The sequence below is a fragment of the Schistocerca piceifrons genome, chromosome X, assembly GCF_021461385.2.
Source record: "Schistocerca piceifrons isolate TAMUIC-IGC-003096 chromosome X, iqSchPice1.1, whole genome shotgun sequence".
Taxonomy (NCBI): domain Eukaryota; kingdom Metazoa; phylum Arthropoda; class Insecta; order Orthoptera; family Acrididae; genus Schistocerca; species Schistocerca piceifrons.
This window is the reverse complement of record NC_060149.1, coordinates 898,434,253-898,446,578: the sequence shown is the minus strand read 5'-3', so window position 1 is coordinate 898,446,578 and position 12,326 is coordinate 898,434,253. Positions and strand designations below refer to the sequence as shown.

The following is a 12,326-nucleotide window of genomic DNA, read 5'->3' as shown; positions in this document are numbered from 1 at the left end:
CAGGAATGTGCCGAGAACACCAAATTTCAGGCATTACCTCTCATTAAAATCCATGGAGAAGAAATAAAAACTTTGACGTTCGCCGATGACATTGTAATTCTGTCAGAGACAGCAAAGGACTTGGAAGAGCAGCTGAATGGAATGGATAGTGTCTTGAAAGGAGGATATAAGATGAACATCAACAAAAGCAAAACGAGGATAATGGAATGTAGTCGAATTAAGTCGGGTGATGCTGAGGGAATTAGATTAGGAAATGAGACACTTAAGGTAGTAAAGGACTTTTGCTATTTGGGGAGCAAAATAACTGATGATGGTCGAAGTAGAGGAGATATAAAATGTAGCCTGGCAATGGCAAGGAAAGCGTTTCTGAAGAAGAGAAATTTGTTAACATCCAGTATTGATTTAAGTGTCAGGAAGTCGTTTCTGAAAGTATATGTATGGAGTGTAGCCATGTATGGAAGTGAAACGTGGACGATAAATAGTTTGGACAAGAAGAGAATAGAAGCTTTCGAAATGTGGTGCTACAGAAGAATGCTGAAGATTAGATGGGTACATCACATAACTAATGAGGAGGTATTGAATAGAATTGGGGAGAAGAGGAGTTTGTGGCATAACTTGACAAGAAGAAGGGATCGGTTGGTAGGACATGTTCTGAGGCATCAAGGGATCACAAATTTAGCGTTGGAGGGCAGCGTGGAGGGTAACAAGCTAGAGGGAGACTAAGAGATGAATACACTAAGCAGATTCAGAAGGATGTAGGTTGCAGTAAGTACTGGGAAATGAAAAAGCTTGCACAGGATAGAGTAGCATGGAGAGCTGCATCAAACCAATCTCAGGACCGAAGACCACAACAACAACCACCTCTTAGCACGAACAACGCTCTGGCCGATGGCCTTCACTTAACCACAGAGAGTAACGGTGTTTGCTTAGAGTTGTCAGTGCTATAGACAAGCAACGCTGCGTGAAATAACCGCAGAAATCAATGTGGGACGTACGACGAATGCGTCCGTGAGGACAGTGCGGCGAAATTTGGTGTTAATGCGCTGTGGCAGCAGACGACCGACGCGAGTGCCTTTGCTAACAGCACATCACCTGCAGCGCCTCTCCTGGACTCGTGACCATATCGGTTGCACCGTTGACGACTGGAAAACCGTGGCCTGGTCAGAGGAGACCCGATTTCAGTTGGTACGAGGTGATGGTATGGTTCGAGTGTGGCGTGGACCACACGAAGCCATGAACCCAAGTTGTCAACAAGACACTGTGCAAGCTGGTGGAGGCCCCATTATGGTGTGGGCTGTGTTTACATGGAATGGACTGCGTCCTCTGCTCCAACTGAACCTACCATTGACTGGAAGTGGTTTTGTTAGGCTACTTGGAGAACATTTTGCAGCCATTCATGAATCTCATGTTTCCAAACAACGATGGAATTTTTATGGATGACAATGTGGCATGTCACTGGGCCACAATTCTTCGATATTGGTTTGAAGAATATTCTGGACTATTCGAGCAAACGGTTTGGGCATGCAACATGTATCCCATCGAACATTTGTGGGACATATTCGAGAGGTTTTTGAGTCCATGCAACATCGAATTGTTGCACACCGGGTAAAAGGAGGCCAGACACGATATTAGACGGTATCCCATGACTTTTGTCACATCAGTGCATAAGCGGAGGAGAGACGGATGGGAATCACCACATGTTGTGCTCGCGCAACAGCCTAGGTGCACTGCGAATAGCGGGTAGTTCATTAACATTACTTTGTGAGCATATCCATCTATACACGGCTTTCACTTTTTTATCAGGGACATGTTGTTCCAGAATTAAATTAAAAATGTTACCCATCCTCCGTTTCTGAACAAGGTTTTTAAGTCAAATCCTCTCCCCCGTATTCTACCTGTGCCCCATTAACAACTTGCCCCGTATTTGGTTCAGAATTTCCTGACTCTTCGATGCCAACTGGAACAGCCTTCTGTGCCGTTAGAGGTACGAAATGAAAAGTATAATTTAAATTTATTTGTTCGACCACATGGGCTGCAAATGGGAAAACCCACAGAATTAACGACTTTCACAAAGGAATGATTCTTAGGCCCGTTTTTCACGTTTTTCTGTTGGAAACTGACTACCCGAAGTGCGTTCGTCTTTGGTGCGCTCGTCAGCTGCCCACCACGTCGCCAGTGTGTGTATGATGTCAATCATCTGTAGATTGTGCCGAATGTGGAGTTACTCATTTCCGAGTATGCTGCACACTGCGCATGTGCAGAAACAGGGAACTCTGGCAGCTTCTGCTAGCATCTGAAGTTCAATTATTCTAGCCGAACTCACTCCTGTTATAGAAATGGGTTTAGTGCTTTAGTGTTTTCTTAAGCTCCGTCGTGGTGTTTGCTTTGTTTTCGTAACACCCCTAAAAGTTTACACAAGATCCTGTTATTTTCCTACTAGTGTTCTCCTGCAAGATAGATGAAATATCTGAAAGCAAAAACGTATTTACGTTTCACAGAGAAAAAGCCTGTACTATGCATAAATAAGAACGTAAATAAACAAACGTGTTCTAATGAAAATTATTCCCACAATTAAAAAGATAGAACTGTTTGACGAGAAAAATAATTTAGTTGTTGCTTGGTACTTCAGCAAGAAAAGACATCCATACAAATTATAAAAATTGATGTAGGCTACCCATATTTGTGTGTTTGTATGTATGTTCCACATCTCCTCTAAATCACTGAACCGATTTCAACCGAACATGGTACACACAGTTTTTACTGTCTGGAAAGAATCACTGTGCGGGTGGTGGAGATGGAAAGAGGGAGGATAAAGGAGGAAACAGACTAATAGAAGGATTGAACAAATATACAGGGGATAAGCAAAATAATGTGAACACCTGTACTTACATGGGAATGGTTCATTAATAAGGGGTTGGACCCCCATTTGCCCGTAATACAGCAGCGATCCTTCTTGGAATACTGGCATATAATGAATGTATATTTTCCAGTGGAATTTTATGCCACTCTTCGATCTGAACCTCTTCTAACTCCTGTAGTGACGAGGGAGGCGGAAATTTGCTCCGGAGTCTGCGCACCAATATCACCCTCAAGGGTTCGATAATGTTCACGTCCGGGGACTGTGCTGGCCAGGTAAAACGCTGTACTTCAGTTGCATGCTACTCATACCACGATTGTACTGTCCTGGCTGTGTGAATAGGTGCATTATCGTCCTGAGATATGCCATTATTGTTGGGGAACAACATGTGAATCATGGGGTGCACCCGGTCACCTAAAATGTTAACATAATCGTTGGTTGTAACACGGGCTTTGAGAGTAATAATGCGAACAGCAGAATGCCATGATATGGTTGCCCACACAATCACACTTCCACCTCCATGCTTAACCGTTGGAATCAAGCAGTCTGGTTTGTAGGCTTCTTTTGACGTTCTTCAAACATAAACCCGGCCCGATGTTGGAAATAATGACAACGTTGACTCGTCAAATCATATGACGTGTTTCCAATGATCAGCCGTCCAGGATTTATGCTCCCGACACCATGTTTTACGCTTCTTTGCGTTGGTTGTCGTCACTAACGGTTTCGGTATAGCAACTCGGCCATGAATATTCCCTTTATAGATTTCTCGGGGGGACACTGTCGATAGATACGGGGTCTCGAAGATGGCTATTGAGCTCTGCAGTCGCTTTTGCTGCCGTAGTTTTGTGTTGTTTTAACACAATTCGTGTTAGCGTAGGACGATCTCTGTCATTTAGTTTTGATTTGCGGCCACTATTACGTTTACACGATGATGTCTTTCCATATTTTGTGTGCCGGCCAGAGTGGTCGAGCGGTTCTAGGCACTACAGTCTGGAACCGCGTGAATGCTACGGTCGCAGGTTCGAATCATGCCTCGGGCATGGATGTGTGTAACGTCCTTAGGTTAGTTAGGTTTAAGTAGTTCTAAGTTCTAGGGGACTGATGCCCTCAGAAGTTAAGTCCCATAGTGCTCAGAGCCATTTGAACCATGTTTTGTGTAGGCTGTCATGACTGTGGAAACAGTTGCTCTTGAAACATTCAGTAAGTTGACTGTCTTGTTTACTGCTGTTGTTGTTGTGGTCTTCAGTCCTGAGACTGGTTTGATGCAGCTCTCCACGCTACTCTATCCTGTGCAAGCTTCTTCATCTCCCAGTACCTACTGCAACCTACGTCCTTCTGAATCTGCTTAGTGTATTCGTCTCTTGGTCTCCCTCTACGATTTTTACCCTCCACGCTGCCCACCAATACTAAATTTGTGATCCCTTGATGCCTCAGAACATGTCCTACCAACCGATCCCTTCTTCTAGTCAAGTTGTGCCACAAACTCCTCTTCTCCCCAATCCTATTCAGTACCCCCTCATTCGTTATGTGATGTACCCATCTAATCTTCAGCATTCTTCTGTAGCACCACATTTTGAAAGCTTCTATTCTCTTCTTGTCTATACTATTAATCGTCCATGTTTCACTTCCATACATGGCTACACTCCATACATATACTTTCAGAAACGACTTCCTGACACTTAAATCTATACTCGATGTTAACAAATGTCTCTTCTTCAGAAACGCTTTCCTTGCTATTGCCAGTCTACATTTTATATCCTCTCTACTTCGACCATCATCAGTTATTTTGCTCCCCAAATAGCAAAACTCTTTTACTGCTTTAAGAGTCTCATTTCCTAATCTAATTCCCTCAGCATCACCCGACTTAATTCGACAACATTCCATTACTCTCGTTTTGCTTTTGTTGATGTTCATCTTATATCCTCCTTTCAAGACAATGTCCATTCCGTTCAGCTGCTCTTCCAGGTCCTTTGCTGTCTCTGACAAAATTAAAATGTCATCGGCGATCCTCAACGTTTTTGTTTCTCCTCCATGGATTTTAATTCCTACTCCGAATTTTTCTTCTGTTTCCTTTACTGCTTGCTCAATATACAGATTGAATAACGTCGGGGATATGCTACAGCCCTGTCTCGTTTCTGTACAAATTGTAAATAGCCTTTCGCCCCCTGTATATTACCCTTGCCACCTTCAGAATTTGGAAGAGAGTATTCCCGTCAACATTGTCAAAAGCTTTCTCTAAGTCTAGAAATGCTAGAAACGTAGGTCTGCCGGTTTTCCAATTCCACAATCAATTTTCGCTTCCATGTAAACGCAACCGGTTTTGAAACGTGTTTGTGCTGTCCGGTTTCGTCGTGTTTTTAAAAAGGTTCGGCTAATATGGACAGAGTGGCTTTTTGTACAGTGAAAGATAAGTAGAAATACTACACTGAAGCTGTTTACACCTTGTCTAATTGAAGAAAAATAGCGAGTGTACTGATTAAATGACTAAATCATAAACTGTAACAGCTGTTTTCCAGGCGCTGAACCACAAATATATCATCCACGTATCGATACCATCGACATGGTTTCTTATTCGCTTTTTCCAGAGCTAATTGTTCGAATTTTTCCATGTAAAAATTGGCGATCTAGGACTCAATGGGTGACCCATGGCCACACCATCAACCTGCTCATCACCTGGTTTGGTCACATGGCAAAAAGCTTTAGAGGAATTGATTTGTTATTTAAATATTATAAATCCTAAAATCCAGTTTAGCATGGAAAAGGAGAAAGACAATGCAATATCCTTCTTGGATGTCTTCGTTATGAGACAGATTGATGGCAGCTTGAAACATTAAATCTTTCGGAAGGTTACACATACCGACAGCTACTTGCATAAGGATTCCAATCATCATCCACAACAGGAAAGAGGTGTAATTAAAAGTCTAGTGGACAGAGCTAAAAGGATTTGTGCGCCGGAATACCTAGACACCGAGTTAAAACATCTAAAGCAGGCTGTGAGAAGAATAGGTACTCTAGTAAAGAAATAACTAGAGTTTTGCGACAGAATAACAGGAGATCTATGGACAACGATAGGACACAGCGATGGAAGAACATGCTTTCTCTACCCTTCATCAAAAAAGTAACGGATCAAATCGGCAATATTTTAAGGAAACATAACGTTCGACCGATTTTCAGACCAACTAAGAAAATAGGCCAAGCACTTCGTTCTGTTAAGGATAAACGTCCCCCTCTGTCTGCAAGTGGTGTATACATGTGGTAGAGTCTACATTGGAACTACAAAGAGAAGTGTGAATACACAGTTAAAGGAACACAAAAGTCTTTGCCGACTTGGGAAAACAGACAAGTCAGCCGTTGCGGAACACACTCTTCAGTCGGGTGATCACGCAGTGAAATTTTCGAAAACTGAAGTTTTATGTACTATGACGATCTATTATCCACGCCTCTATAGAGAAGCTATCGAAATATGTAAGCATGGGGATAATTTTAACAGAAAAGAAGAAGCTATGAAACTCAGCGATATATGGACAGTGGCGCTACAGAATCGATGAGAAGTTTTTATCTTTGACGTACTATGATAAATAGTTATATTTTATCCTTGATGAGGTTTATCTCTGCTGTCACTTGAAATCCAGACCATGCCCACTTTTCATGGTATGTAGGCCGTTCTTCATCGACCGACTCGTCAGTCGGCAAGTCTCCGCACAACGAGGAGCACCTCCGAAGATGTACAACGTACCTTTGGATGAAATTTCAGGGATAGAAGAGTTCTATAGACCACGGCCTTACAACCCGGAAGAATTCTCGGCAGTTGAAACATCCGGTCATGAAAGCCTTCATTCTATGAACAGCCAGCAAATAATTTTCCTCTTCATCAATAAATACAGTTGACTTACGTGGGTTCAAAGAATGATTTCTCATTAACTTATTAATTATTGTTTGCCTGGATATGCTAAAATACCTTTCTGCAGCCATAGCTGACATGGTCCTGACCCTAACTGCAGGCAAACATTTATCCAGCACCTCCAAAGAATACCCTGAATAACATCTACTTCCATCTTTTCTATTGCAATTCCTTGGCATGTTTGTATTGCTGCATCTGAAAAAGAATTGTTGCCCAACTAACAAAACACAGATGTAACGCACACACATAACTAGCAGATCTGGACAATAGCTGATGTGGTAACTTTGCTCCACAAAATTGCTGGCACAAATCACCTCCAGTCAACATAAATGTAGACATACTCTTAGACTTATTTGAACTGTGTCTTTCCATTGTAACTTACAATAAGACATTTTATGTTACAGATATCCTAAAAGTATTGCAATTTGAATATCAAAATTCACTCAAAACTAAGAGCACCTGAATTACAGAAAAAATAGACACAATGCTCCTATAACTCATTGCAACAAATCCAAACACTCCGGGTACACCTAAGGCCTTCCAAAAAGTGCTACATATTGTCAACTTTCGAATCAAAGAGGAATTATAAATTACCAATTCACATATTGCTCACCAGATTAGGCCTATAACAAAAGTTGTTTGGAAGGAGCACAAAGTATCCTCTTGATGCACAAAATATCCCTGGTTCTTCTGAGGATAAACTGTGCTGAATTTTAATTTTTACTAGCAGCCATTTAATTTTCAGGCATACAACTTCCATTGCTGGTCTTTCAATACCATTTAGAAATTTTCCTGGACTCATTTATTTGCATCAATTTAATATGAATCACATTATATCTAGCCTAGAAAAGAAGTCTAAAGCCACTATTCTCTACAAATAGCTTGTATATTCCATAACATATTTCAATCTACCCTCCTTGAGATCTCATGTATGACTAATCTGGTTTGCACTTTGTGTGTCCAAAATCAGAGATGAACAGTGTTAATGTGTTTTTCATAGATGGCTGAATTGGACATGTCACAGTTGCAAAAAGACATGAACGAACTGGAGAAAGTGCGCAAAGCTCTGGCTGACTTCTTCTGTGAAGACGTAGCAACATTCAAGCTGGAGGAGTGTTACCGCATCTTCCACCAGTTCTGTGTCAAGTTCAAGCAAGCTGTCCAGGAGAACGAGAGGCGGAGGGTGCAAGAGGAGCAAGCCAACATGCGGCGGCGGCAGCGCGAGGAACAGCTGGCGGCCAAGAGGCGACACAGTAAGTCTCCCTTCTCATCTTACTCGAGTACTGTAGCACAGAGCAAAGTGATACTTACACTTAATGCATATTTTAAACTGGTAACAATCTTTAAACAAAAATAAAGGAGTTCTGTGGCATAGTGACTAAGATACTTAAGTCATATTCAATAGCAGAGTTCCAATTTTTTCCCCTCTACCATGATTTAGGTTTTTAAGCTTCTATGCTTTCCCAAAACGTGTTCAGGCCATGGCTGACTACTTCCTATCCAAATGAGGTAATTTTGTATGATGACTGACCCATCACCATAAAAGTTCCACATCCTCAGAAACTTCATATCTGAAGTTGCTATGCATCAGTATGATGCAGGCCCACCCTTCATCACTATCACAGCATGTGCACTTCTCAGATTAATTTATATTGTGTTACAACAGAAAATCTGCAAATGGTTTCTTCGTTCTCTCCTGTGGCCTCTTGAATAATTCTGTAATGTTCTTGTCTGGCTGTAAAGAAATATTTTAACTTATTCTTTTGCTGCTCAAATGTATAGAGATCTGGTTTCCATTTTCACCCCTCAGTTTCATTCATTCCCATTTTGTCACCTTCCTTAACAATTGGCTTCATCTTATAACATTGAATGACAGGATGCTGAAAATGTAGAATGCCTATTTCAGACATTTGCAATAAGTTTGTTCTCAGTTGCCCAGTAGGCTTCAACATTTCTGATATTACAGACTCATAGAGAAAATATCATATACTCTAATGAGAAACAGAGGCTTTAACGACCACATTTGGGACATTAGACTACCTGAAAGACAGGACTCTTCGAGAAAATTTTTTGAAAAGATGAGACATAGGAAAATGAATCACTTCACCACTTTATGGCATAGGTTCATACCTAAGACTTCTGCCTGGATATCCTGAAAACAGTTGTGATCACATCAGGTAAAGCTTAATGCTGAAGATTACTCATAAGTCAATTTAGTGAAGTTTGCAATGTAAAGCAAACAATTAAACTACTCAAATAAACAATAAGTGCTAATATTATGAAACTGCATCAATGTATATGCAGTGTACTGCGCATAAAAAATCTGCACCATGTTTCTGCATTTAAGGTAATGATAGGTCATTGTAGGTCCAGCAACTTACAAGGAGATATTTTGGTGTAACATTTAGTAATTCATTCTCAAAAATTATAACAAATTTTATTGGTACAGATGAACACTAGAAGTGAATGACTTCCAAATTTTTGTAAATTCAGTTTGTGTGCCTGCAGAGATAACAAAGCATAAAATAAATAGTTGGCACAAGCAGCCTCAAGACTTCCATTTTCCAAAGCTCACACAAACCACTATCCAAAAACCAAACATGCTTCACCATTCCAGATGCTTTCAAATTATCTTATTGCATAAATGAAAATTAAGTTGCCTCACGACATCAGAGTATGCTAGAGAAGAAAGTTACATTATGTGTCTATAGTAAATATTATAAATCAGTACAGCATAATACAAAAACAAGGCACAAAGGTCACTCAGCTGTCAATGTCAGCTTACTAAACTAATTTTATTTATTTATTTATTATATAAAGCAAATTAAATTTGAACCACAGACATAAATTTCTAAGGTTCCATACCACCAGGACAAAGCCTACTTACAGTCTTTGGTGATTCCACTCCTCAAAATGCCATGGAGACAATGTGTTTTTTTGCAATGTAGGAATTCTTCAAAGTGGACCTGAAAAATGTATGTTACATAATGAACAAAGCTGTACAGTTAAAGAATATTTCCAGTTAAAGTACACAACATTATAATCTTTAAGATTCTTTTTCCCTTGTTAATTAAAGTATATAATAAATATTTTCTGTAGGTAGTGCTGGATAGCTTTGAGGAAGGCTTAAAATTGAATTGTATAATAGACTGCTGTACTACTGTCTTTTTATTACAGTCAAAGTTCAGAGTCAGAGAACAGGGTGGATACATCTGTGTCTGATGATGTCAGGACACAGTTGTCACACATAGCTATTAACAATTATGGAACATTCTAAAAGTTGGATTTGACACTGTAGCTGGACAATGCATAGCTGAATTGCTTTTTGGGACCTGAAGGTGGTCTGATTCAGGACCAAAATTTAATGTTTTTAATCAAATTAAAGTAGTACAGCTGTATGTTAGTATATAATATTTAGACACTCTTCAGGAAATATAAATTATACAGAGTCCACCAGAAAAATGCATACACACTTTAAGGAACAAAAAGTATTGCTTATGTGTTTATTTTTCATTTAATAATTGATCACATATGTTGTACAATCTTCAGTTTAACACATGGTTACTTTAAATGTATAAAACGTTCACTGTTGGCAGCTATACACATAATACAATGATGAGTGGTTGCCACAACTACATCAGTCAATGTTACAGTGAAGATCACTGCACATGTCGCTGTATTCTCCTGGCGAAATTCCTCCAGCATGCGTGGCTTACACCGATAGATGTTATCTTTCACAGTTTCCCACAAGTAAAAGTCCATAGGTGTTAGATTTGGTGTCTGTGGAGGAAACTCAATGGGCCCTCTTAGTCCAATCCAATGCCCTGGAAAATTGTCATCCGGGAAAGCACATATGCCTAGGTGGTAGTGTGGTGGCACCCCGTCCTGTTGGTAGAAGACCTCTTTCTTCATCAGCTCCATAAAGTGCACATATACCTGGCAAAATTGATATGCATAGCATTTTCAGATACATTTCTACAGTTACAGTAGCATCAAAGAAAAAGGGTTCTACTAAGCCCCTTGATGATAGTCCACACACATGAACTCCTTGTAGATTTGCCACTTTATCCACATAAACATGCAGGTTTTCTGGTGCCCAGTCCACATTGTTATGCCAATTCACAGTTCGATTAAGTCACCCCACACTACCTTCTTCACAAATTGTTTGTCATCAGTTACTATTTGCTGATACCATTTGCAAAATTGCATTCAGCTATCAGAATCATCATCATTAAACACGTGTAGTAATCATGGCATGTAAACTTTCCATTTTGCAGCTTTCAGAATTCTTCATACACTTGTACTGTTAAGCCCTACTTCATGTGCACATTGTGTAGCAGACCTCTGTGAAGGATTAACAAACGTTTCCAACATGAGAGCTGACATAGCAGGACTTGTAGCTATACGCTGTCTTTCTGATCTTCCTTTGTGAATATCACAAATCATTCCGTGCAATTCGAACTTGTCAATGAAGCGTTTAATTGTTAGGTAGTTTGGCAGTTTTGTTTCAAACTCCTGCCTCCACTGATGTTGCACTTTAACGGCATTATCAAACTTGAAAAACCACTTCACAATACATTTTTGTTGCTCGAATGTCAAGCATACTCCAGCCATCTTGTTTTCTCAGTACCGAGATAAAAGTACTAACATCTGTTGAGCCAAAGACCATACTACAACACACTTGCAACTCAAATCGAACGACAATATCGATACCTCGATAGAGCCTGACAAAGAGTGTATACATTTTTCTGGCAGACTCTGTATTTATATGTTACTTTTCATTTGCTAAATGACTGATGTGTTTTTAAAGTAAACATTTTCATATAAAAGAATTATTGCTCCTAAGTAACCACAGCATTTATGAAACAAATTAATATTTTCAGTGATTTCAGTTTCATTTTTCTCTCTTTGCAGTGAGTGGACAGTTTGGTCAGAATGGCTCTGAGTCAGAAAGTAATCTAATGGATTCTCTGTTGTATGATATTCGATCTGGTTTTACACAGAGTAAAACTCTCGACAGGGATATGAAGGTAAATGCCACAATATAAACTTTTTTATATAATGCCTTTGGTGTAAGCTTTTGTTGTCAAGTAATTCAGGACACTTGCTTATTTGCACTGAAATTCAAAGTACACAGACTATGACATTTTATAGTAACAGTTCAGCTACATATGTTATAACCAAGAAATTCATCTTCATGCTACCAGGGCAGAAAAATGCAAAATGGTACTGTCACATCTGAAGAAGATATCTCAATCACGAGCTCACCATTGGTAACACGGCGGCGAATGGGCTCATTTTCTGGACCTGCAGGAGAACAGCCACCTGGAATTGGCAAGGATGAAAGCTTCAGCTACTCACCAGGTAGATCAAATTGTCTTTTTGACTGCTACATGTGTGACCTGGCAGTTGCACCTCAGGTGTTGCATTGTCACATCTCTTGTCACACCCTGGTAGCTGAACATTCTGAAATGTTTGCTATTTCTCAGTTTGTTTTAGGTGAGCAGTGAGAGTTTGAGGAGTATTTATGTACAATTTTTACACTATTTATTGCGGTCTGTAACAGCA

At 40.0% G+C, this 12,326-nt stretch overlaps 1 protein-coding gene across 1 annotated transcript in view; it reads left to right on the top strand.

Moving 5' to 3' along the window:
- The window catches only part of LOC124721206, a 1,098,625-nt gene that overhangs the window by 1,043,377 nt on the left and 42,922 nt on the right, over nucleotides 1–12,326 (top strand). The window contains exons 17-19 of the mRNA XM_047246056.1: nucleotides 7,759–8,011; nucleotides 11,673–11,788; nucleotides 11,966–12,122. Coding sequence (XP_047102012.1) covers nucleotides 7,759–8,011; nucleotides 11,673–11,788; nucleotides 11,966–12,122 — 526 coding nt within the window. The remainder of the gene's footprint in view (nucleotides 1–7,758; nucleotides 8,012–11,672; nucleotides 11,789–11,965; nucleotides 12,123–12,326) is intronic.